At 48.5% G+C, this 27319-nt stretch overlaps 1 protein-coding gene across 10 annotated transcripts in view; it reads right to left on the bottom strand.

The window, feature by feature from the left end:
• Positions 1-27319, bottom strand: part of LOC120386917 (dual specificity testis-specific protein kinase 1-like) — a 60960-nt gene that overhangs the window by 18493 nt on the left and 15148 nt on the right. Inside the window, exons 1-4 of one of the 10 annotated variants that reach the window (XM_039506954.1) lie at positions 14929-15077; positions 14056-14113; positions 12354-12465; positions 7631-7830 (exon numbers count right to left, since the gene is read on the bottom strand). In XM_039506954.1, the coding sequence (XP_039362888.1) occupies positions 7631-7830; positions 12354-12405 (252 nt within the window). In that variant the 5' untranslated portion in view covers positions 12406-12465; positions 14056-14113; positions 14929-15077. Of the gene's footprint in view, positions 1-7630; positions 7831-12353; positions 12466-14055; positions 14114-14928; positions 15078-27319 lie in introns of those variants that run through there. The other 9 variants (XM_039506959.1, XM_039506956.1, XM_039506955.1 and 6 more) reach the window with 9 other exon arrangements.

Raw genomic sequence — 27319 nt, 5'->3', positions numbered from 1 at the left:
AAGAAAAATTTAGAACTCAAAAATATTTGCAGGATGGAAAAACTATTTCTTGCCCAACTCCACCTCTGGCCAACTGTCTAATGTTTTATTTTTAAACCAAGGTAATTGTTAGGTGGAGGAAATCAGCTGGTACAGCCTTGAGCAGTCTCTTGACATTACTGCTGGGGCTCTTGGTGAACCCAGGCACGCTGTTTAACTTTCTGCCCCTTTTGTCATTTGTTCAAAGGACAAAACCGTTTAAACACATTCAATGCCCCCAAAACGTCATGTGTGATACGGCTACCGGCACGAGCTACCTTACAGATAAGGTTACCACCCCACACAGCAGGTGGACTGAACAAAGAGACTCACGTCAATCCAGTTTGGAAAGAGAGGAATGCTAATTATAACGAGGGCTGCTAGATAAAATAAGCCTTGGGGCAATTTTAACTCAGGTCTGCTCCCTTCCAAGAACAATGCAATCAAATTCTCATGACAGGAATAACCCGGCCCCTGTGTTTAAACGGATTGCAAAGACGTTTTGGATCAGGCATTACCCAACCATGGGATTTACTAATCTATAACCAAACTTTACAATGTGCATTATTATGACATGCACCGTCATTACAGGATATGGATAGAGAGGCACTGTAAGAACCTAGGACCATGAGGGTTCTGGGCTGCCAACACTTCCACATCAGCACTGGAAGCTTAGGTTGGTTTCTGCTAGAGGACTCTGTGAAGCTAAGCACTGCAGGAAGTGCCACACAGCAGGGCCCTCGCAGTCCACTGAGTGGTTCATGCTGGTATAGAAACCAGAAGCCGTCTTGGGGAGCTGTCTGAGCAATGACGCAGACCATCTGCTTCCTTCTGCTCCTGATCATGCTTTGCCGCAGAGCCTAAACTCTGGCTCCTGACCCCAGCTTGACCCCAACTCTGCTACTTGTCTGTAACCTTATCTGGTACCTGACCCTGGCTTCCTGGTATCCTAACCCAGCTCGACTCCGACCCCACTACTCATCTCCTTACTGCACTTGGTAACTGACCAGTGCACACAGACCGCCCTGAGAGTGAATGACATTTTACTCCATAGGCTATGGGCTTCCTGAAATCAGTGGCTGCGCAAAAGGCAGAGAGAGCATTTAAGATGTCCACAGCTGCGAGACACCTTCTCGGGGCACCCAGGATTGCGGGTGACCTTGTTACGCCCTTGCCACCCGAGTGAGAGAGTCCATCTTGTGGCAGCTGGGCGTCGGCTCCTGGACAATACCTGCCTTTCAGGATTCAAGCCCTCTCCTCAGGACTCTGCCAACCCTTGTTTGCTTTGCAGGTTCACCCCAGTCACATCCTCCTGCAGTGTCCAGCCCCTGTCACGGGACACCCATAGTAATCACCCGATAAGCTGTCCCCAAAGAGACACTGTACAACAGCAGGAAGGCTGCAAGTCAGGATCAGGTCCTTTACAACAGCGCAGGGCAGTGAGGTATTTACTGTGAAAACAAATACAAGTTTGTTAACACAGACCAGAGATCCACTGATTCCAGTGAGTGTGGAATAACAAGCAAAACACAAAGCTAACCCGCTTCCCCAAGCCTAGAACGTCACTCTAGCGAGCTAGTCTTATCGAAAGCCAGTTCTCAACTAAAACCTTTTCTGCAGAACTTGCTGGTTTACAGTCACACCAGGATCTAGATTTTCATGAGTCCCTTACGCCCTTCAAGGTCGGTAAATCGATAACAAAGGGATTCTTCTTCCTTCTTCTTCTAGTCCAGTAAACCTTTGAAATGTATCCTTTGAAGTGTACCCCCAGTACGGTGACCAGACAGCAAATGTGAAAAATCAGGACGGGGATAGAGGGGTAATAGGAGCCTATATAAGAAAAAGACCCAAAAATTGGGACTGTCCCTATAAAATCAGGACATCTGGTCACCCTACGCCCCAGGCAGGACTCTTCTCTCCGGGTTGCTGGCTCTCTGGTGTGCTGGCACCAGGCTGCCTTCACGTCACCATGTTAGTTTGTTTTTCCCGTTTTGTTTCCAAATGTAACTCCCATTGTATTTGGTTCACAAGGCTTCATTTACATGGAGACGGGTACAGCCGCACAGACATGCTTCTGTCTGGTAGAAGACCTGTTTGTCCACTCGGCCTTGTTGACTTAAAAGCATAATATCAGTAGATATAGATAACTCCTCATATAGGGTTAACACATGTATTTTATGATGATATTAAGGACCAGGGCGTTACTGGCTTTCACTTGATACCTCACAAGACACTTTCTGGATAAACACTATGAAAGGGGAGTGGTGGGTGTAATTAGTTTGTCAGGCCTGACTGGAGTTGCTGACAGCACAGCGAACCCTTTGCCAGCTGTCACTGAGGGGTTCTTAGACTCACAAGCTGCAAGTTCTAAAAAGCTTTAAGAAGAGCTACCATATCATTCTGGGGAGGTTTATTAGCTCATTAGAGTGCAGAGAAACGGCAGCTGAACAGAAACGTGCGGATCCATTATGCAAATTCCACCCTTATTTTCTGTGCAAAACTGACAACGGTGCCAATTATCTTCCATGCCTGTGCAGCACTTCTGGAGACATGCCACGGGCACCCCTCACCCGGGCTTCTGAGCAGCCCCATCCTCCTCCTGACCCACCTCTGTCCTAAACAGACGCATTGTGGTGGCCAAGCTGTTGACGTCCCTAGACACACAGTACACCGCTTCAATCGGATGCAGAATTGCAGAGCAGCCTTTCAAAAGTGCAGGCACAGAGTGAGTCACCAGGGATTGGGTTTCTCGCTAACATCCTTTATTATATAGAAAGGTTTTGCTGTCAGGGCTGCAGCGTAGTGCTTAATAAGCTGGTACCATTTCCACTGTCATTCATTTAATTCCTTTCCTCCTCCCCCTCTCTCCTTCTCCCAAGCTGGGTCGGTGCTGGCACCATAACGAAGGTAACTGCCCACCTCACTTCAGTCACAGCTGGCTCTTTACCAGGCTGCTTTATTGCTCAAAAACATGACTCCTCTTCCCCTTTCCTTCTGTCTGCTTATCCTGTTACACACGTTATTAGTTTATGCTGAAGGGTAGGAGCTATTGAGGTGGAAATGCAGGAGATAACGACAGGCATGAAACCACCAGACCTGCTTTAGATGGAGACCTAGCCCTGAATTTGAACCCAGATCCCTGAAACTGAGAAGATCGGGACATCAATAATCCTTTGCCTTTCTATGGGCCAGATCCCAAAGGTCATGGGGAGTTGCCCTAACCAGCTTCCAGGGATTCCCCTGATATAAGGGGGATCCTCAAGTGGTGTACAGTCAGCATAGGCAGATCTGGGCCATCTGCTCTCCACCACCTGGCGGAGGGGACATTCCTAGGTGGCTGGAGGGTGTGGCTGGAGCACACAGCGCGCCCCAATCCCCTGCCAGCAGAGCAGTCCCTAGCCAGCACATCTCAGAGCAGCCCTTTGGCTGTTAATTTATGCTGGGGTCCAGTTCTGCCCTGGGTCAGCCTGAGGATCAGAGGGACAGGAAGGTATCTCCGGGGCTTTCCCACCACTGAACACGAGCTGAAAAGTGATAAAGGGGCTTGTGCTGGGCCTAAATGAGGGAACAGAGATGAAGTTTAAACTCTGCTCATCAAAAAGGAGGGGCATGACAGGGAGTTGTGAGGCTTGCTTAATTTAAGGTCCACCAACAAAAGGAGCCGTAGAAGTTCAAAGTCTTATCTCCAATTGTATCTAAAACCTGGACCAGCAAAAATCCATCCATGGCTTTGCCTTTAACTAGCGTCATCATCATGAAATTTTAAAGTACTAGATAACTATTCATGAATCAAGGCTCATGCACACCCTGAGCCTGAATACCATGTCAGAAATGGTGAAACTGAGGCACTCAGAGGGCAAGGGACCTGCTCCAAGGTCACAGAGCAAGTCAAGGGCAGAGCCGGGCACTGAAACCAGATCTCCTGAGTGCTGAAATGCAAGTCGAGTCTTCCTCTCTAGCCACCTTGCATGGCAGCCGTGTTAGTCTGTATCAGCAAAAACAACGAGGAGTCCTTGTGGCACCTTAGAGACTAACACATTTATTTGGGCATAAACTTTCGTGGGCTACAGCCCACTTCATCAGATGCATGGAGTGGAAAAAAAACAGTAGGCAGGTATATATACACAGCATATGAAAAGATGGGAGTTGCCTTACCACGTGGGGGGGCAGTTCTAAAGAGACAATTCAATTAAAGTGGAAGTGGGCTATTCTCAACAGTAGAATACCAAGGGAGGAAAAATCACTTTTGTACTGGTAATGAGGCCAGTGTAAACCGGGTGGCCCCTTTCAAACAGTTGACAAGAAGGTGTGAGTAACAGTAGGTAGGGGAAAATTAGTTTTTGTAGTGACCCATCCACTCCCAGTCCTTATTCATGCCTAATTTGATGGTGTCCAGTTTGCAAATTAATTCCAGTTCTGTAGTTTCTCATTGGAGTCTGTTTTTCAAGTTTTTTTGTTGAAGAACTGCCACTTTTAAGTCTGTTAGTGAGTGTCCAGGGAGATTGAAGTGTTCTCCAACTGGTTTTTGAATGTTATAATTCTTGACCTCTGATTTGTGTCCATTTATTCTTTTGCGTAGAGACTGTCTGGTTTGACCAATGTACATGGCAGAGGGGCATTGCTGGCACATGATGGCGTATATCACACTGATAGATGTGCAGGTGAATGAGCTCCTGATGGTGTGGCTGATGTGGTTAGGTCCTATGATGGTGTCCCCTGAATAGATACGTGGACAGTTGGCAACGGGCTTTGTTGCAGGGATAGGTTCCTGGGTTAGTGTTTGTGTTGTGTGGTGTATAGTTGCTGGTGAGTATTTGCTTCGGGTTGGGGGGCTGTCTGTACGCGAGGACTTACACAGTTACCTGCTTGTGTGAGATGAGAGATAAATGACAGCAGCACAGACACTACAGGCAACATTTCAGTGCCCAGATCAGAAATGTGGGGGATTTTATGTTGGGAGGTTGCATGAATGAGCGTAAAGCTCTCTGGAGGAGAGCAACTACCGTTAAAGAACTTCAAAGCATCATCTTCAACGGTGCAAACATGCCACAGTTACAGGATACAGGGTCCAAAGGAGACCACCAGACCTACAAGGAAGATGGGGAATTGGGAATGCAAATAATCCGCATGCTTAGTAACCGTAACACTCAAGTCTCCAATCAAATGTCAAGTCCCAGTGTAGGACAATAGCCAAGACCCGTCCTTCTCTGCATTCCAAGTCTCTGAACGAAGCATCTCATTCAACCTTTATTTTCTTATATATTTGCTTAACAAAAGTTATTTTATCTTCATTCAAACTGTGTGTCTCCAACCTGCCTACTGCTGGAATCCCATTCAGCAGCGGGGCAGACTGGAAATGTCACGCACAATAGAAACAGCAACTGTTACTACGGCAATTTGCTAAAGAAAGGCAGGAGAGAGAGAGAAGAGGTGGGGATGAGTGATTACTCAACCAAGGCTCTTGTGGGAAGTGGGGAGGGGCATTGCACAGGCTTGAAAAGAGCTACTATACCATTCGAGCTGGAGATACCCTTTAAAACAAGTCTCTCTCCTCCCTCCCTCTCTCTCTCAACCAGAAATCCACCAAAACTTTATAGAGACACTGGGCCCAGATACCACAGTGATGGATGTAAGATAAGTTAGCACCTTGAAAAGTCAACACACAGTTATACTTCCAATTAACTGCTAAATTTTCTACACTTTGAGGGGCAGATCCCCTGCTGGTGCAGACTAGCATGCCACCGTTCACTTCAACGAAGCAACACGGACGTACACCAGCTGAGGATCTGGCCCAAAGTGTCTATATAGGTCAACCCACTGATCTGGTGGTAGCATCTTGCGCTTGCATGGAGAAGACCAGAGGTTACTGTCTTGTTCCCAGGGCTAGCCATTCTATAGAGTCTCAAGGAACAGAGTCACACCAAAATGGCTCTGACTAAACTGCTGGACCCATCAGAGATTTGTTTCCATCCAATGTATGTGTCACATCCGCATTAATAAGACTATGGTGAGCTGCAGCATTCTGGAAGGCTACTGTAAAATAAAATAGTAGAGAAGCACATTTGGCTAGAAGGTGGCACTGCGAAAGAAGCAGAAGAAAGGAAACGGCAGCCACTCCTGGAGTTGAAGATCTGAGCCCCATTCCCCTAAAGAAACTACCCTCCCACCCCATGGGCTGTTCGCACGGGGGCCACAAGGCAGTGGATATGGAGGCCAACTAGGCAATGGGGAGTGGGTCATCCACCCCCAAACTAAGCATTATTTACATATGATCCACTGCCACGTGCATGCCACGCCCCCTGCATGAGACACTCCAAGCACTTTGTCATGGGAGAAGGTGGACAGGTGATATATGGAGAGCAGCACACAGAGCGGGGTTTCAACAGCCTCCCACTTCAGCTGTGCCTGATGCAGCAAGTGAATCAGAAGCTCCTACATTCAGAACACAGCAGTAACCCGCCGGTATGATGCTACGCGTCATCCGCTGGTACGTTGCTAGGTGTCACCCGCTTGTACCTCACAAGGCATCAAAGACCAGCCTGCAGTGATCTATGGGATTCCTGCCCTGAGGGATTCCCATCCATCCCAATCTGACTGCTCTGCATGACCCACCGGCCCATAACACCACACCAGGTAGCCTAACGCACTGTGACGATGCATCAAGAGACAAGCGCGTGGGCTGGAGCTTCCAGAGGAAGTGGGAGGCTGCTACTTTGGGAAGTGTGTGGGATTTAATTTTAGATTCTTTTTCACTGCACACTTCGGTTTTGTTTTCAACACCAAATCTGTACACAGTGTAAATATCTTCAAGCCTTGTACCGGCCAGGACAGGGTCACAATCCTTATCTCCTCTATGGCTCCCCTTTTATCTGAGGCTCTCAGAGCACCTGGCAACCACTGGCAAACTAGGCTCCTCCCAGGGGAGCTTGAGAAAGAGGCAGCAAGTCACCCATGGTCACTCAGTGACATAGGCGCTGACTCTGTGGGTGCTCTGGAGCTGGAAAAAAAATAGCGGGTGCTCAGCACCCACCAGCCCAGCTATTCAGGCAGCAGCTGCTGCTGATCAGCTGTTTGGGCGGCTGCGGGAAGGTGGAGAGCAGCAGGCAGGGCCTCGCGAGAGGGGTTTGAACAGGCTGGGAAGAGGTGGGGCGAAACCTCAGGGAGGGGCAGATTGGGCAGGGCAAGGGAGGGGGCAGAACACTCCTGGGAAAAAAGAAAACTCAGGGCCTGAGTTGGGGCCAGTTGGAGACACACAGTCTGTGGCACAGTCAGGCCAGAACTCCTAGCCTCCAGTTCCATGCTTCAAGCACAAGACCGTCTTCCCCCTCATCATAAACCAAAGCGACCCCCTCAGAGCTTCTATGAAGGGGGGAAATGGGGTCAATGTGGGGGGCGGTTCCTCTCCTCCCCAACTTCAAGCAGTCTCACAGGGTGAGGTCGGAGGAAGAAAGTCTGGGGAGTAAGATGGCAGAGCAGCGTCCTGCCAAGAAAGACGTTAGGAGGAGCAGTTCTCCGCATGGACACATTTATCCCACACCCTGTATGCCGAGAGCTGCTCCACGTCCCAGGGCAGCTCCTCTCATGTTACGTCAGGCCACCCCGGTTGCTTTACCTTGTAAACCTTGGAAAAGAAGCCGCTGCCTATCAGCTCAGCACTGAAGTTTTCCCAGAACTCCAGCTTCCTGACGGCCGTCCGGAGTTTCTGCCAGCGGTCAACATGGTAGTAGGTGTCGGAGGACTCTCCATAGTACTGCATCGGGCTGGAGGGCTCCGGGGAGATCAGTCCCGTCTCGCACATCATGGGGACGGCTGCTAAAACAAATCACATTGCACCATGGAAGTGGGAGCGAGACAAATTCAGACTGCAAATAAAGCGTAAATTTCTAACAGTGAAAGTAACGAACCACCGGAACAATTTACCAAGGGGCCTGGTGGATTCTTTAATCACTGACCATTTTTAAAATCACGATTGGATGATTTTCTAAAAGATCTGCCCTTGGCATGATTTTAGGGATGCTCTGTGCAGGTGGCCAGACTAAGATGGTCACAATGGTCCCTTCTGGCCTTGAGCTAGGGGGACAACAGCTGTGGCTAGTACAGGTAAAACAAGAAGCTGCGATGGATTCAAGCATCACATCCTTTTAGGCTCTCTCCTGAAATGGCTTTTCTCCTCTCAAGTCTTTGCACTTGAGGTGGGAGTGGGGGGAGGGGACTTCCTGTTGTTGTTATTAAAGCCTCATCAGTTCCTGGCGCTGGCTTTTCCTGGAGGAAAGCTAATTGCTCCGGCCCGGCTTGGACGGCAGGTGGCAGGAAGATTGCCGCTGGGAGCGGCCTGGGGAGAGCTCAGCAAGTCGGCATCATGCCGACACACAAAGTGCAAAGCCTGAAGTCTCCCCACACTAGGACTCCATTCCCCACCCAGCCTGGGAAATTACAAGGCTCTTCTCTCTCCTGCAATATACAGATCCAAGCAGCAGGCAGGAGCAGAGCCGGCTCAGGTGAGGGGGAAGGGAGACAGCCTGCCTGATGGAATAGTAACCATCTGCTCTCCTGTAGCATCTTGAAGCTGGGACTCTCCAAGCACTCTCCAAAAGGTGATTAGTGCCTGGGAAGTGCCCTGGACAGAAGGGTCTGTACAACCAAAACCCCCAGGCGATGCAGGAGGGGTAAGCCCAGTGGACTAACTGCCAGTGGATCAGGCTCACGTGTCCTGCCCTGCATGAACCACACTCTCCAGCCTGTCCAGCTCTGTGCAAAGCACGTCAGCCTCGTTACTTCCATTATGCACATGGGGAAACAGCCCGGGAGCAATGAACTGACTTACCCAGAATCACACAGTAAGTCAGCGGTAGAGCTGGGTACGTAACCCAGTTCTGACTCCCAAGCTGCTGCTCTAGCCAGCCGGCCACACAAAAATCCTCACACCCAGTGGGCTTTCAATGTCTTCTCGGTGCTACTGTGACCTTTGGGGTCACGTGTTGCTATGCAAGCAATCCAGCAGAGCATTCCCCTTTTCCCCTCCCAGCCTAGTCAGACTTTCTCCTGTTCTTTGGGTGCACCAGGCACAATAGCTTAAGGGACAACTGACCTCCCAGGAGGTGGTTCTTTTACAGGAAAAGGCTTCCCTTTCAGAGCCTCTCCGCTAGGCTTTTTCCCACGTACCATCTCCTCCCGGGCTGACTAAGTTCATCAATCACCTCTTTGTATGCAGGAGGATTCCAGCAGCATCCTCAGGGGGCTGGAAAGGGCCCCTTGCATTATTCTGCAGACTGGGGCCGATTTTTTTCCCTTTTTATATAAATGGGGCCGTTTGTCCTCGGATTACTGCCGACATGTAGGGTGGAGGGAAATGGCCTTTTAAAATGCCAAGATTTATTTGAAGGCCTCCTAGGAACCTGGGAGTGCTTGGAGCAGTGTCTGCAGGAAGATCGGGCGATGGAACAGAGCCCGCAGCCGAGGGGGAGAGGGGCAAGGGGAGAACACATCATTGCATCCCGATGAAAGTTTGTAGCATACAAAGTTGTGCTATTGTGTGAGCAGATTAAAGGACTCTGCGCCTTCCACTGTACCCTTGGTGCTCCCAGCACGTACAATTCATTCCATCTGGAATTCATTTCTGTCCCGGGAGCAACAGGGCCAGACACACAATCCGGATTCTCAGTGGGCGTAATTCACCACCATGCATTGGGCTTCAGGGAGCCATGCCGATTTGCACCAGCTGAGGATCTCGCCCCCTTTAGGAACTTAAAATAATTACTTAGAAGACGTCATCATCGTGTCACACTTGCTCCACCAGTTGGGTCCCTTCTGACCTTGACACCATCACTGGCAATTGGAGCTGAGCTGGGCATGACAGAGGCATGAGAAAAAAGGAATGGAACAGACACAGTAGATGGCCACTCCTCTTTACTCGCTCATACTACAGGAACAAGGTGACATTCAGGGAAACAGAAAGGCAGAGCATTTAAAGCTGATAGAAGGAAATTCTGTTTTTAACACAATGCGTTATTCACACATGGAACTCATTGCCACAAAAGATCACTGGAGCCAAGACCGTAGCAGGATTACAAAATGGATAAGGGACATCCACAGTGACATTAGTTGCGTCACACCAGTTGTTTTTTTTTTTTTTTTTTAAAGGGCTACAAAACCACTCATGCTTCAGGGCATAAAGCAGCCACTAAGGCCATGGCTACACTTGCAAATTTGCAGCGCTGCAGCAGAGTGTGAAAACACACCCTCTGCAGCGCTGCAAATTGCGGCGCTGCAAAGCGCCAGTGTGGTCAAAGCCCCAGTGCTGGGAGTGCGGCTCCCAGCGCTGTCCGTTATTCCCCACAGGGAGGTGGAGTAGGGACAGCGCTGGGAGAGCTCTCTCCCAGCGCTGGCGCTTTGACTACACTTAGCGCTTCAAAGCGCTGACGCGGCAGCGCTTTGAAGTGCAAGTGTAGCCATAGCCTAAGTGACAGAGGTTAGGAAGCAACTTCCCCAGGGAAATTCCACCTTTGTCCACCACACTAACCCTTCTCATCAAGGACCATGCCAAGAATTTTTTTAAATGGTGGCACTACCTTGCCATTTGCTGACCCTCACTCTGCTTGTCTGTTCTATCCCTATTCCCTCCCCTTTGCATGACCTGTCTACTGAGATTGTAAACTCTTCGTCTCTCATTATGTGTCAGTGCATCACGCAGCACAATGGGTTCTTGATCATGGCGGGTCTGTAGGCACTACCACAAACAACCATACGTTAGACCAGCAACTGGTATTCAATCTCTTTCTTCCTCATATTCTTTCTGACCATCCCATGACACGGTTAGCCCTCTCTGACATCATGATGCATTTTCAACCATAATAAGCAGAATGTTCCTAATCCGAGACACTTGACTGAAAGGCTTTTCATGTAACGGGCCAACTTCTGAAACCAGGGCCTGGCACTGCATCTGCTCCTGGGGTGTGGCTGAGATGAACAATATCCTTTGCTCTGAACATTCAACTTCTGTTTTAAAGCAGCAATGCAGGTCATATGTACATGTCTGAGATGCTCAGAGATCACCGCAAATGTCTTCTCAGGAAGTGCCCGGGCCTGTCAGGCACTCAAACTTCCCACAGAAAACCTCTTGCTACCCAAACAGGGGTCACATATATTCCTCTCGCACCCAAATGCAGATGGCACAATAATTCACAGCAATTATCTCAAACATTGCAAGTGACTTAACAAAACGAGGCCCACGTTGGCAGAACCCTCCCTGCCAGACAAAGAACAACAGCCTTGTCTGCAAAGCTGGATATGTTGTATTTGTTACAGCATGTTAAAATATGTTGCCCCCATACATTTCTCAGCAAACCACCTCACAGCCAAGCACTACCCCCTCCTCCCCTAGACATACCCTAGAATGCAACATTCAGACCCCTTCCTCCTACTTCCAAATTGTTCCGGTTTTCAGTGTTCACTCTCTGTGGGCTTGTCTATGTGGGGAGGCTATTGCAAAACAGGCGAGGGTGTGACTTTAAAGCACAATAATGATTCCACACTAATGCCCCATGTGGATTATTCTGCACTAGAGAGCGTCTTCGGGTGGTTTAGCTTAATCTACTTCCCACAGGAAGGTAGCAATTGAGAGAGCGATTCATGGCTACTTCCCCATGTAGACAAGCCCCACGAATCTGGAGTTTCTAACAGCTCCCACTACGGGGAGCTTTCCAGAGGAAGTACAAGCTCTGTGGCGGCTCAGTGAAGAGCCATGCCTGGCCAGCAGCTCCCACACAGACTTGTGAAAGAAAGTCTCTATCATGTTTATTAGCAGTTCTGACAGGAAATCTTACCGCCAAAGGTGTCAGTAAAGAAAGGGAAGTAGGGTAGGAAACTAGAGGGAAAAGATCAGCCCAGCACTGACGTTGAGGGAGAGAGACTCCACATGCCTTTCCACACAGCTTCAGCTCTCACAGAAGGCTGAGAGAAGAGTTGCGGAGGCAGTTTCCTGGTCAGAAGAGAGAGACAACAGGAACGGGGAGCTCACCTCTGGGAGTGAGAGCGGAGGCGCTTGGGAAGCCCCTTTGTATAATACTGACCTGCGCAGCCATCTCCCACCCAGCCCCTGAAACAGCCACAATCCAGACTCTCGTCAGCTCTGGGAATTAAAACCAGGCCTGACAAGGCCTTTGACTGTTTCAAAAAAACTAGATGGATATGACAAGCCACATCTTGCTCCCTGCTTTCTGCTCTCTCTGTTATTGCCACTTACTCAATTACTTCCGTTTCCCAACAGGCACCAGCTGTGGTTTATTCCCTAAATGTAGTAACCAGGTTTTCACGTCTCCAGAGCAATCACCCCTCACCTGCATCCCTCCGTCTCCTCTCCACCGGCTCATCCTGCTCTTCACAGCGCATATGCTCTTGGCCTCAAGGGAGAATCAGGCACCACTGATCTGCGACCCTCCTGGTCTGACACTAGAAGTGAATATCCTTAGCACATTAAAAACTCAAAGCTGTCAAAGCTAACAGCAGATTGGAATGGGAAACGCTGCTGCCCACCCCCCATACCACTGCTACCAGGATTGTCACTGCACTAGGACAGGACTTAACTAGTTGTGAGCTTCTTCACAGCCAAGGCTCTTTTGCCACTCATGGGGAGGTGGATTAATATGATATTTGAGTAGTTATGAAAAAGAGGCCATAGGTGGGGGACAATGGATGGCTCAGGGATTTGCTCATGGGCTATAAAGCCTCCAGTTGATGGTTCAAGCCTAGCTCAGGTCAGCAGTGAGCAAAGATCATCACCATCTGAATCCTATTTACAGACAGGAGTTGTTGGTGCCAGGGCATTTCCTAGTGATCGTGTGTCCCCACTACAACCCCCCCCCAAGGTGATTAGTACTAGCTGACATGCCGAGGGACCATGGCAGGGCAGCATGTGCTGGTTCTGCAGATAAAGAGAGGACTTCAGGGCGGCACCTTTCCTGCCAGACACAGAACTCTTCCATCACTACTTCTGGGGGCTAAACGTCATGTTTGTAAACAGGACACTTTCTAGGTCTGTGAAAGAAGCAAAGAAAGTGCAAGCAATTATAGACTAACAGTTTTTTTGCAGCATTTTTTGCTTTGTGAGTGAATACCACTTCTTCGCATGCAAGAAGAGCAGGAAGGGGCAGGTATATATATATATATAAAAAAAAAAGAAGCAAGAGAGACGAGGTTAGATCAATCAGGAGGATGGGGCCCTGTTTTCCAGCAGCTGTGTGAAAAAAGGAGAGGAGAAACTGGTGGTCTGTAATTGGCAAGCATCACACAGTCTTTGTTTAGTCCTAAAACTGATGGTGTTAAATTTGCAGATGAATTGGAGCTCAGCAGTTTCTCTCTGAGTCTGGTCCTTTTTTTTTTGGAGGATGGCCACCTTAAAATCTGCTATTGTGTGGCCAGGGAGGTTGAAGTGTTCTCCTACAGGTTTTTGTATATTCTAGGTCTGTTGTCCTTACACCCCCCTCTTGGGAGATGGACCACATGGTCTTTCCCATCTCTTACTATTTTGATTTAGTTCTGCCCCATCCCTATCACTTCAGACCTGATTCTCCGCTCTCTGACTGCAGGGTTCACCGAGCTCAATGGCACTACTTCTCATTTACATCAGCGCCAGGGAGAGGAGAGACACCGCCTCAGCCTGTCCACCCCCCCGCTGGCAGCCCATTGCTTCTCCCTTTACCACAATCGCCACGCCTGTCTGGAGGCAGAGCTTACTGATGACCCGGGCAGCATTTGGGGATCCTAGGAGCAGTGCTCTGGCAGGAGAGGGGAAGGCAAGTACAGTCAGTGCAGCCAAGGGTAGCTGCCTGCTCTCCCCCAGCCAACGCTCCTCCTCATTGCTCCACACAGCCTCCCAGCAGGGGGGGACTCTAGTAGGTCATGCCTCAGCCTAACCCAGTCACCATCTGCGTCTCCGGCTTCGCTCTGCATCCCCTCCAGGCTTCTCCTAACGAGCCCCAGGAGAGGAAGGTTTTAATTGCATGTGCCAGCCGCATGGTGTAAACACTTCCTTCTCCTCACCTAGCCACCCTCCTAGATGGCTGGAGCGCGGGATTCCACCTTTCACACAGTGCCCCATCTGCAGGGAACAGATTCCATCAGCCCCGGCCCTATTTAATTAAACCCAGCCCAGCTGCGTGGCCACAGCTCTTAGCACATGTGGTTGTTTTCGTAACCTATAATCAGCCGCCCAACCCTGGCAATGGAAGCAGAAATCCGAGGTGAGGCAAGAAGCCACAGAATCCGTTAGCCTTTGGAAACCAATTGTGTGTTTCTAGGTATTTCGCATTTGCAACAGTGCCAAGTTAAAGCAGTATATAGCAGCAAGGAAAACAAGGGAGTACTCATGTATGAGCAGGGTTTGATCGATGGATTCGCTCTGATATTCATCTGATCTCCATTCCTCATCTCTCCTGCCTCTTCTTTTTCCTCCTCTCATAGAGTCACAGATTTTAAAGCGTAAAGAGACCACTATGATCATCTAGTCCAGGGGTGCTCAACCTTTCTCTTTCTGAGCACCCCCCCCCCCAACATGCTATAAAAACTCCACCGCTCCCCTGTGCTACAATAACTGGTTTTCTGCATATAAAAGCCAGGGCCGGCATTAGGGGGTAGCCAGCCGGCAATTGCCTGAGGCCCCAGGCAACAGGGGCTCCCACCAAGCTACACTGCTCAGACTTCGGCTTCAGTCCCGGGGGGCGGGGACTCTAGTCCTGGGCTTCAAATCCATGCAGCAGGGCTTCAGCTTTCTGCCCTGGGCCCCGGCTTTCTGCCCTGGGCCTGCTTGGTGGCCCCCCTGAAACCTGCTCCTGGCCCCCCAGCAGGCCTCGGACCCCTGGTTGAGAGCCACTGATCTAGTCTGACCTCCTGCATAATACAGGCTACAGATCTCACCCAAAGCCAGTAGCAGGGTTGGGATTAGAAGCAGAACCCTGGATTCCTAAATCCCAGTTCCATGCCCTAATCGCTAACCAAATTGCCTGTCTCCAAGCCCCTGCAATCCTATGCCTCTCCTCTCCCCCATCTCACTCTGCTGCTACCCTATGAACAATATATTCCCCAGTGGCTAATTGTGACATGAGTGGTAAACCTTCCATCACTTTTCTTCTCCTCCACTTCCTCCCTTGAGATCATCAATAATTAATTTGCATACTGCAATCCCATTGGTTAAAATGATTAGTCATTGGGGAGAAGGACACAGAAAAAGAGACTGACAGATGTTGGGACGAAGGTGTTGCTGAGTTCCATCGGTGTAAATGCAGAGGATGCTCAGATACCATGGTGATGAGTGTGGTGTGGATGGATACGGAAGCTTCAGCAGTTACTCTTGATTTACACTCAATTTGTAAATGGGAACAGATTTTGGCCCATGCTGGCTTTTTGATACAAAGATGCCAGTGAGCCTTGTAAAATCATAATAGACATTTACCAGACCAGGCACAAATTGTACTTGCCCACCCATACTATATTGCTATTAAAAATATATATCTTATTTTGCTCTCCTGTCAAAAAAAATATTATATATCTGCGCCAAACAGGTAAGCAAAAGGCTATAAAAAAGGATACAGGTATAACAGAACTCCAGGTACTGTGCAGTGAAAATAATACTCTCCCTTGAATAAAGTTATACTTCATTAAACCAGGCTTTTAACCAAGTGTGACAAAATCCCAAGACAATCCCTACAGTATACAAATGTACACATGATGATTGGCTGTTTCCACAGATCTTGCAATTACAGCAGTGGACAATTCGCTTTTCTTAAATGTCTTGAAATCACACTAAAATTTTTATTCTAAGCCTGTATTTTTTTCCAAGTTGACTTTGTTATTATGCAGGATCGATTTCTTCAATCACGTAAAAAAAAAAAGTTCCCAACCTCTAACAACCAACATCAGGCCTTATGCACAGAAAGATAAATTAAAATCAGGTTATGCTATAGCACAGAGAGTTATTTTGCGTCTGATTTTAATACAAATATCTTTTTCATTGTTAAAGTGAAGCAAATAGCCTTCAAATGTATAAAAAACAAACAGGAAAAATGTTAAATAAGGCTGAAACACCTTCAAGTTATATTGACATGATAAACTCACTCTGATCATGTGTTTACCACCGTGTCCTAAACAGACATAATTCTGAGCCTGGGGTGAAATCCTGGCTCCCGTGAAGTCAACTGCACAACTGTTGACTTCAATGGAGCCAGGATTTCATCTTGGATTGTGATCCAGATCCAAACCCAAACTCTTCCAATGTATGCGGAGGTTAAGATCTAAGGGTTCTGACATAGGCCCATCTTTAGTCACAATCAGAAAAGAGCCCGAAGAATGATTTGAGGTCTGGAAAATTTGCCTTACAACAAGAGACTTAAAGATGCTCAATTTATTTACCTTATCAATGGAAGGTTATGAGATAACCTGCTCACAGGAAGTACCTATGCAGGGAAAACAGGGGGAGGGATAGCTCAGTGGTTTGAGCATTGGCCTGCTAAACCCAGAGTTGTGAGTTCAATCTGTCTGGGGATTGGTCCTGCTTTGAGCAGGGGGTTAGACTAGATACCTCCTGAGGTCCTTTCCAACCCTGATATTCTATGAACATTTCTTACAATACAGGTCCTTCAATCTACCAGATAAAGGTATAACAAAGATCCAAAGGCTGGAAATTGAAACTAGATAAATTTAAATAAAATAAGCTGAACATTTTTAACAGTCAATTCTAATTAGGGTAATTTTTAAATCAGGGTAATTAACCACTAGATCAATTTACCAGGGAATATGGTGGATTCGCCATCATTTGAAGTCCAGAGGAGATGCCTTTCTGAGAGAGATGCTCTAGCTCAACCAGAAGTTATCAGCTTCATACAGGAATCACTGGGTGAAATTCCATGGCCTGTACTCGGCAGAAATTCAGACAAGAACTAAATAATGGTCCCTTCTGGTTTTAAAGGGTAAAATTTCCCAAAGTGTCTCAAATGACTTGGCATTGTAAGTTCCATTTTCAAAAGTGAATAAGACGCTTAGAGGCACATTATAGTGGTGCAGCAGTGCCCCACAGCTATGGTGGCGTCATGACTTCTGTTTAAACGCTGACCTTTCTAAGCCCTCTAAAATCGACATGCTCAGTCAGATTCCTTTGACAGTTGCTGTGCCTCGGGAGGGTGCAGGAAAGGGTTGGTGACATCAATTTGAGGACACTTCTGCTAGGGGTTCTGGAGAAATAGTGGGGTTTTATTTGTGTGTGTGTGCGCGCGCCCACGTGTGCAAAGCTAGAGATCAAACTATTGATGTGATGCAGCTCAAAATAGACTCAATCTGTCGAGTTTTACCCAAGGTAGTGCATAGCATGTACATTTTTAACGTGCACATGCCAACCCAGAAAACCAGCTGGAAAGTTTCCATTCCTGCCATTGTACATGCTTTAAAGTTAGACTCACGAGGGCACAGGATAAGGTTAGTGATGCAAATTTGGGGTCATTTGATCAAAGAGTTCCCAAATTACAGCCCCCTCCTCCCGCCCCAGTTTCCTTCTGCTGCTTTGTACTTTTATGCTGAGAGGGGCTAGTGACTGGATGAATCACAGGCCCTGTTGAGATTGATGGGTGTAAACTCACTCTTCAATTAACATAACTAAGGATGAGTTAATCACAAGCCCCCACTTAAGACAAAAGAAGTTTTGGAATGTGTGCCTGGAAGTTGCTACAATTTGTGAGTCATAGGTGGCAACTATAATTTAGGGAAATGAAATAAAAGTATTTTTTGGGGGAAAACAGACATGTGAATGCTTGCTGGGAAGGTGTAGCACTCCGCACCTCAAAGTAGCACCCTGGAACCTCCATATTCACCATGGTGATATGATTATGATATGTTTTGTACAAAGTATACTTTGTGAGATATTAATATTCAACAGATCAAGAATTTTAACATATCATGTTGCACTGTATGTGAAGTTATGAAGTATTACTATATTTGTTACTGAAATATGTTGTGAGGTTGGGAACACCCACAACCATCCTTTCCAGTTACAACAAAGGAGCATCCATCAACCACTATCATAGAGACTTCTCGGAAGAGGCACCTACAAAATGGGGGTGGAGTAACCCACCTCACGGCAAAGATCTTTTCAGCAAGCTGGGAAAAAATATAAAAGAGACAGTAACATCATTTCTTGGCCTCTCTCTCTCCTTCTTCCATGTGTTGAGTTGGGGAAGATGAACATCTGGAAGGCAAAAACTTTGAACTGGTAAAGATTAGACCCAGGCTGGAAGGTAGCCCCAGCCTATGTATCAAGGAACTGTAACCTGCCTGTATCATCTGTCAGGGTGAGAAAAGCTGTATGATTCAACTCTTGCTTAGACTAAAAGTTTAGGATTTAAAATGCATGTTTCTATTTTTATTTCTTAAGGTAACTATTTCTGACCTTGATGCCTACCATGTATAATCACTTAAAATCTATCTTTCTGTAGTCAATAAATCTGATTACTCCTGGGGGAATTCTGCACCACTGCGTTTGCACAGAATATATGTCCCCCGCAGATTTCTTTGCTTCCCTGCAGAAAAATGACTTTCTGATGAGGAAGCAAAGGGAAGCCACAAGAGCAGTCAGCAGTATGTTTCGGGTGCCCAGGGAAACCGGCAGAGGTAAATCACTGTGGGGCAGGAGGAGAAACTGGGGAAGACCCGGCTGGTGGCTTCTACCCTGTGCTGGGCTCAGCCACTAGGTCTGGCTGGGCTGGGGAGGACGGGACTTCCTCTTCCCCTGCATGGCATCTGGGACCAGGTAAGACCCATCCCCAGCTTTCTCCCGTGGCTGCAGGAAGCTCTGCAAACTCCCCCTTCCCTCTCTGCACCCATCGCTCCTCAGATGCAGGGGGAAGGATCCCTGTACAGGGAGCTACTCCCCCATCCACCCAACCCCCATGCATCCAGACCCCCTCATACCCAGACCCGCCCACCAAGTCTCACCACCCCACACTCAGAACCCCGCAATGAGCCCCACTCCCCCTGCACCTGGACCACCCTGATGAGTCACCCGTGCCCAGATCCCCATCCCACCAAGCCCCAATCAGTTGCACCTGTATCCCCACCCCACTGAGCCCCACTCCCCCAGCATCAGGACCCCATACTGAGTCCACCACACCCAGCTTCCCCTGCCAAGCTCTATCCCCCCACATGCAGACACACACACACCCCGGCTGAGCCCCAACCACCTTCACCTGGACCCCCCTGCAGAGTCCCATTACAACTGCACCCAGAACCCCCCAACAAGCCGCTTCCACACTCCTTGTCACATAATTACTTGTCTATCTTCACTCTCTCTGGCCTGTACTCTTTGTTCCCCTCATAGGAGCTTTTGGAACTTCTCTGTACAAGGCTTTTAATTGATGTCATAAGGCAGCTATTTCACTAGTATATATAAAACCTGGTTTGCTCCTATATTAAATATGCTGTACAAATGCAGAAGCAAAGCCAAGTGGGTGTTAAAAAGGAGTCAGAGGCTAAAAGGGTGGGAATTATCAAGGATCGGAGATAGCAAGAATATCCTTACCCCACCCCCTCAATCCAGAAATATCAACTATTATGAAAAATGCATTGTCGCCTTAATACTAAAATGTTGGAGCAGCATGTGTTTCCAACCACTGGAGAGAATGCAGCACAGGGTGCGATTACAGTAACTTGCCTATCATTATGGGCAGGGATTAGGCCCAGAATTTTCAAAAGGCCTCAGCACCCACAATTGGGGCCAGACTGTCAAGTGACCTCAGTGCTTTGGGAGGGCGTTGGGTGCTGAGCTCTTCTGAAATTCCAACCCCAATTCCAGGTGCTGAGCATCTGAAAACGTGGCCCCACATCTCTGGACGTTGTGTAGACAACACTCACTCGATATGTTTCCTAGAAGCCAACAGACGCCATTTTAACACAGTCCATGTCATAGGCGCTGGGTGCTCAGCCCATCAGCCCCAGCTGTTTGGTGGCTCAGGTAGAGGTTTGGCGGAGGGCAGAGAGCAGCAAGCAGTGGGAGGGCAGGGGCCTCAAGGAGGGGGTGGAACGGGGCCGGGCGGGAGTGGCGCGAGGGCGGGGCCTCGGAGGAGGGCACAGAGTGGGAGCGAGAAGAAACAGAATGAGGGCAGAGCCTTGGGGGAAGGGGCGGAGGGGCAGAGCACCCCCAGGGAAAACTAGAAGTCGGCGCCTATGGTCAGTGTTGTCAGCCCAGCTGGTGAAATAGCCTGGCCCAGTCGCTACAGCACTAGACTCAAAATCAAGAGACCCGGGTCCCAACCCCAGCTCTGCTGCAGGATGAGTCGCGTCCCCTCTCTGCCCTCTATTTCCCCATCTATCAAATGGGACTAACAATACCCTTTACTAAGGGCTCTGAAATCCACGCATGAAAAGTGCTGAACACTGATGCCATTGTTTCCATTTCTCGTCAGGACTGGCACTGAGGTTTCCTAATTTTAATTCTAGTTGCTGGTTAACTCCAGCACGTGTCATTGATTTCTTCAGGCATTTTACTGGTTGTCCTTGAGAACTGATCTGATTAGAAACAGCCACGTGCGGTTGTGCTGCAGGGTAAGTGGGTGGCTCAACAGTGAGCAGCACTAATCGAGTGCTTTACGTTTTCAATGAGCCATACGACAGTAACACATTTTACTTACTGGCTGTTTATAGAAGAATGGGACGAGATCCCTTTGAATGCTATAGACACGCGCTGTAACTTTTCTTAAATATTAATTTCCATCTCAAACCGGGTTTATTTCATCCCCAAACCATCTGGAAACCAGTGGGCTTCTGCCAGCTTCTGTTAATGAGTAACTAGAATGTTAAACACCAAGTGATGAGACACGGGATGGAAATAATAAATGTTGTCCCTTTTTAGTCCAAGCGGTTAGCCAATTTTCAGGGGTCTAGCACAGTGGTTTTCAAACTTTAGGCTGCGTATCACTTTCCAAATAATTTAGTCTACCACATACCCCCCCTTCTGAGATAGGGCATAATATACCTATGATTAGATTTAGGGTTGCCACCTTTCTAATTGCTGGTAATCAGACCCCCACCCCCTGCTCTGCCTCTTCCCCCAAGACCCAGACCCATCATTTGCTCCACTCAGCCCCTCCCTCCATTGCTCACTGGATTGTCTCCAGGAACCTGCCTGCAGGTAGGAGGTGGTCCCGGCTGAGCAGGGGCTGGCATGGGTTAATGGCGCCACACCACACACTGACCCGCCGTAACCAGACTGTTGGTTGAGGTATCATTTAGTGTTGCCAGGTCCCTGAAAACCAGGCACCTGGCAACCATAAATGGCACCCGGACACAGAAGCCAAAAACCAGACTGTCTGGGTAAAAACCAGATGGGTGGCAACCCTAATTAGATTGCCAAGTCTTAATACAGTGCTTTGTCCGCCATTACAGGCTTTTTCTCATGTACCCCTGAAGAGAGCTCGCATACCTCCATTTGAAAACCACTGATCTAGCTGATTGATTCCTACTGTGTTCAGGGAAACAGGACTTTGTGCATCCTTTGTAGATTAACAGGATTGCATCAGAGAAATACCTGGCTCCACCATCCATTTCTCCTCCTAACAGAAACAAACAGCCGCAGACAGTTCCTTTGTACACAGATCCAAGCCTCTTTCCGTCAGCGCTTCACCCAAAAATTCACTCGCTCTCTGCTTTTTTCCCCTCAGGGCACTGACACTAAAAGGGCTTCTCTCTGGCTGTGTCTGGGGCTTTTTTTACTCCTTCTCCGAGTCCTGTGTTTCTGCTGCTTGCTTCTCTCACACAGACACAGGCACACCCCTCCACCAACCAATGCCCCAGCCCCTGTGTTTGCAGTCAGTCCCATGAAAGCCCCTTTGGCCACCTGGTTCGGCTTCTATTCAAGCTTTGCCATGCACCTGTGTTTTGGGTGGTGGTTTCTATCGTTTCAGCTACCTGGCCCGGCGGTGGTACGGGTCTTCAGCTGCAGCTCCCCTGCTTTGCCCCAGGCCTCCTGAATCCTCTGGGCAGCCCTGTGGCTGGGATTAGTCTACCCATGGGATTATTTGTGTTCTCTCTCCGGCCATGGGACACCACTAGAGAGGCAGCATGGCCTTGTGGATAAGGCACTGGCCTGGAAGTCAGGACCCCTGGGTTCGATTCTGACCTGTTGGGTCTCTGTTTCCTTTGCCTGAACTCTTTAGACTGTAAGCTCTTATTATGCATGTGTCTAGTACAATGGGGTCTTGATCTTGATTGGGACCTTTGGGTGCAGTGGCACCTAGAGGTCCCAGAGTTGATAACAATAACAACGTTGTGCTAGAGTGGATATCAATAAGTCTAAAACCTAAAAGGAGCTTTTACTTTGGAGCAAGTTAATGGTTAATTCCTCTGCATTCCTTATCCTCTCAACACTGAGCTAGATGGACCTTTGGCCTGACCCATTATGGCCGTTCTTATGTTCTCTGAGCAGACTTTGGTGTGCAGCCTGTATCCCACACATTCTATCGGTCTGAGCCCTTCCAAGCTTCACCCCATGCCCGATTAGTGGCAAGCGAAAAACATCCAGAGCCTGAGATAATAAACCATCCACATTGCTTGATGAAACAGCTCTTTCCTCGAGATGGCACAATGTGAGGAAATGAGCCCCTTATGCAGTGGACCGAGAGGCTGGGGTTGGATCGACCCAACACATCAGCAAGACAGGCCTGCACGTGGCTTGCTGCGAGGGAGGGATTGGAAAGGGCAGCCTTGCAGGATGTTTTTTTGTTGAGAGATGTATTTGCTGACTTTGGCTTACAAAGGGGAAAAAACCACACTCTTCCATTTCTTGGAGCTGATGCGGCGTGCTGAGCGCCTGGGATGTCGCACTCGTGTGTGTGTCAGCAGATGCTCCTGCAGAGCGGAGACCCAGTGATTACTGGGTCAGTTGCACTCAGAGGGGAAACAAGCAGCTGGCTTTTCCTTTGCTCTGGCAAAGCAACGCTCCATGTCACAGGCCTTTACCCCACCTCCCCTTCTGACCCAACTGCTCCATCCACCCCAGGACACAGCGAGCAGGAGGGAAGGGGGCACATCCCAGCAGATCAGAGATAGCTTCACAGCATGAACCACACTGACTGGCTTCTCTGCAGCGTGACCTGTTTAGGGGAGAGAGAATCAAGCACCTGCAGAGCTGACGTGACAAGCACTTTCTGCTACTTTGGCTTGAATTTGAGCTGCAAGGCTGAGATCTAGGTTCAAATCACCCCAAAGGCTGCAGGGGGGTTGGGTCAGCCCATTACAGACACACAAGCCAGTTGTGTCACAAGGCTCCAGATCCACACACCCCAACAGTTCAGGCAGTGCTGGATCCGGGTTTTGTTTCAAGCCCATCTCGAACGGCAGTGACTCCACGTTTGGGGTGACGGGATGAGAAAAGCCAATGGGGTCTGGGTGAGCCCCGCTGTGGTATCTCCACGCACTCCTGGCACAGGGGCCACCAGAGTTCACAAGATGACCAGGGAACAGGCATTTTCTACTCTTGCTCGGGCTCCCTGTTGTATCAAGGAACAGCTTAATATGCCACTATTGTTGCCTCTCTTTTTAGTGGGATATAAATTGGAATCAAATGGGCTTTCTCCAGCCACTCCCACAGCATTTAATTTGCAAGCATCTAAAATGCCGAGTGCAGGGTTCACTCTCCAAAATGAGCACATAAGGGACAATTGCACCAGCTACCTCAAAGCAGAGAGCAATTGTGCTGCATCTTAGAATTAACCTACAATCCATTTGGGACCCAGTACATTAGACCACCACGAGGTTTGAAACGATTAATGAGAGCACAAGAGGGCTCTAACGCGCCAGAATAATTCACTAGAGCCTGATCGTTCCCACTCACACCAAAAAACACAAAGGGAAAAGGATTTTTTTAAATGCCCTGCTTGATAGGAGTGTTAATTTCGCTGTACTGTCTCCCTTATCTGCACACCGTAGCCAGCCTCCGGGCATTCTCTGTAACACAGTTCCAGGCCTAACCAGAAAGTGAGAAAGTGTTTGAAGTGTCATCTACGCAGCCACCCCCTGGGCAGCAAAGAACAGATGTGATGAGACCATGGGCCTGATACGGGAGAGGGAGATCAAATCAATCAATGTGCATGGATCAGCACACAAATATGGATCCAGGCAGACATAACATTGATTCTAGTCCAGTACTGAAGGGCATGGGTGTTATGGGCTGCTTGCAAGAAAAGCAGAAGCACAAGGTTTGTCCATGCCTGAGGGCTTGGCTACACTTGTGAGTTGCAGCACTAGTGGAGGCTTTCCAGCGCTGCAATTAGTAACTGTCCACACCTGCAAGGCACATTCAGCACTGCAACTCCCTGGCTGCAGCGCTGGCTGAACACCTGGTCTGCTTGGGGTGTAGCGAGTGTGGACACACACCAGCGCTGTTATTGGCCTCCAGGGTATTAGGAGATATCCCAGAATGCTTTTAAGTAAATTACTCTCTTTTGTTTTGTTATGCAGCCTCTCTTTTTGTTTTGTTGTGAACTCGGAGCTCCCGGAGCTGCTTATCTAAACAAACACAGCTCCTGTTTGCTGTGATCAATCTGTAAGTGACTGTGAACAATCAAATGAGATAACCCCCCCCCCCCCACCTACCTCATTCACAGGGGTTGAGTGTTTGTTTGATGAGAGAAGGGGGGGGGAGAAAGGGAGTCGATGCTGCTTATCTGGTCTGCAGGCTGTTTGCAATTAAGAGTAAGGGGTTTGGAAAATTTTCTGATTTTCAAGGCAGGGGGCTAATACACAGTGTCAGCTCCAAAAATCCACTCTCTCTCTCTCTCCCCCACTCCCTGTCACACTACACACTACACCCCACCCCCCTCTTTTGAAAAGCACGTTGCTGCCACTTGAACACTGGGATAGCTGCCCATAATGCATCACTCCCAACAGCGCTGCAAATGCTGCAAATGTGGCCACACACCAGCGCTGTTCCTACACAGCTGCACGACCAGCGCTGTAACTCCCAGCGCTGCAACTCTCAAGTGTAGCCAAGCCCTGAGTGCAAAATGGGAAGCGTCACATGGGAACGGAAATCAGCGCCAGTCCTTTGTACTTTGCTATCTGATAATCTCAAAGTGCTTTACGCTGATTAAGCCTCACACCCACTCGGGCAAGTATCATTATCCCCCTTTGACAGAAAGGAAACTGAAGCACGCAGTGGTGAAGTGTCTTGCTAAGGGTCACACAGTCAACCGAATCCTGAAGCTCTGACTCTCGGGGTCTGTCTACACTGCAGTCACGAGGGGTGATTGCAGCACATGTACACACATACCCAAGTTAGCTTTGACTGAGTTAGCTCTAAAAATAGCAGCAAAGGCAAGGCAGCATGGATTAACCACCCCACTATCTGCCCAGGGCCTGGGATGGGCTTGTAATGGGAAATTAGCCTGTGCTCCAATGGCTTCACTGTAATTTTGGGGCAAATTAGTTTGGGTCCACCTACACATGCGGCAATCACTCTTCCTGAGTGCAGTGTAGACACACCCTTAGTCTTCTGCATTAACCACTAGCCACTACAGCCATTTTGAAAATAGGGACACAGCAATCATCCGAATGTCCTTCGAGCCAACTGGGGGGATTATTTCAAAGATGATCTGCAAAGGATTGTATCTAACTGGTCCTGTGGCCTTTTTCGCTTCTTTATGATGAAGAGTTGAAAGGAGTAACACAATTTGGTGGATTTTTAATTGAAAAAAAAAATATTAGGAATATCAAGTCTGGCCTTTCTTGGTTTTGCTGTTGGGTTGTCTATGGTGAGCTCTCACACTTTAATGGGTGTGGGGTGTGTATGTGTATGACTCTTTAACAAAGAAGCCCTTTTCTCAATTGTTGATTAGACAGTGTAGTTAGAAAGGTGTTAATACAGAATTACAAACAGTCTAACTAAATATCTGTTCTCCACTCAGTTGCTCAGGCTTCATTCTTCCGTTTCTTATGGTTTCATAGTTTCACAAGTTTCCTGCCATGATACTGTCCTCCAGGCTACAATGGCACAAGCCCAAATTCTTCCCCCCTTCCCACGTCTCCTTTAACAGGGAAACATTTGTATGTTGAAGGGCTACACAGAGAAACTAAAAAATCTACTCTCCCTTCTGCATAAAGATAAAGAAGTGCGTGGAGCAGCAGCAAGGCAGTGCTCATCCCGCTAGCACGTGGCAGGGTAGCTGACTGAATGAAATTTAAAACCTGCATAACTCAGCAACGGCTGGATGGATTTTATCCAAACTTCCGAACACTTTCTCCGCTGCATTACAGCCTTGTCCACACAAGAAGTTGAGGTACTTTAACTTTTTTAAGGTTTTTACGCCAATGTAGTTCAAGCGGCGCAAGCCCCTGTGCGGACACTCGTATTTCAGTCTGAGTCGCTTGTTTCAGTTTGCTTAAACCTGTTTCTAATCGGGGGGAGGGATAGCTCAGTGGTTTGAGCACTGGCCTGCTGAACCCAGGGTTATGAGTTCAATCCTTGAGGGGGCCATTTAGGGATCTGGGGCAAAAATCTATCTGGGGCTTGGTCCTGCTTTGAGCAGGGGGTTGGCCTAGATACCTCCTGAGGTCCCTTCCAACCCTGAGATTCTATGATTTTAACTTACAATAACTCAAAACAAGCCGCCCTCAAACCAAACCGAGAGGAAAATGGTCAGGTGGTTCGGACACTAGCATGGGACGTGGGAGACTGGGCTCAATTCCCTGTCCTGCCCCAGACTCCGTCTGTGACAAGCCACCAGGGCCATGTCTACATGGTGCATTATGCTCAGTAAGCCGGGGTGTGAATCTACAGTGCACCATCTGGCCATGTCCCAGGTGAAAGCCCTGGAGTGCCAGGCAGTAACCTGCTGTGCAGACAAGCCCTTAGTCTCTCTGTGCCTCAGTCCCCCATCTGTACAATGGGGATACTAGCCCCACCCTGCCTCCGAAGGGCGTTGTGAGGATAAAGGCATTAAAGATTGTGAGGTGCTGATACTACTGAGATGGGGGCCATAAAAATACCGTACAGACATCCACACTGGAGGAACTGGCTCCGTTTAAATAAAACTTTCTCATGCAGACAAGCCCTCGGAGAAAACAGGAACTTTCATAGCCAAGAGAGATTTTTTCAGGTAGTTATAAGTCACCGAATAAAGGAAGGGTATGGACAGAACGAGGATTTTTATAGAGTAGTACAAACAAAGTAGGAGTTAGGTGTTTAACCACTGGAACAGATTACCAAGGGAAGTGGTGGATTCTCCATCTCTTGATTCCTTCAAATCAAGCCCAGATGCCTTTCTGGAAGATA

Source organism: Mauremys reevesii, linkage group 19, assembly GCF_016161935.1.
Source record: "Mauremys reevesii isolate NIE-2019 linkage group 19, ASM1616193v1, whole genome shotgun sequence".
Taxonomy (NCBI): domain Eukaryota; kingdom Metazoa; phylum Chordata; order Testudines; family Geoemydidae; genus Mauremys; species Mauremys reevesii.
Note: the sequence above shows the minus strand (reverse complement) of the source record. Positions and strands in the feature narration are given on the sequence as shown.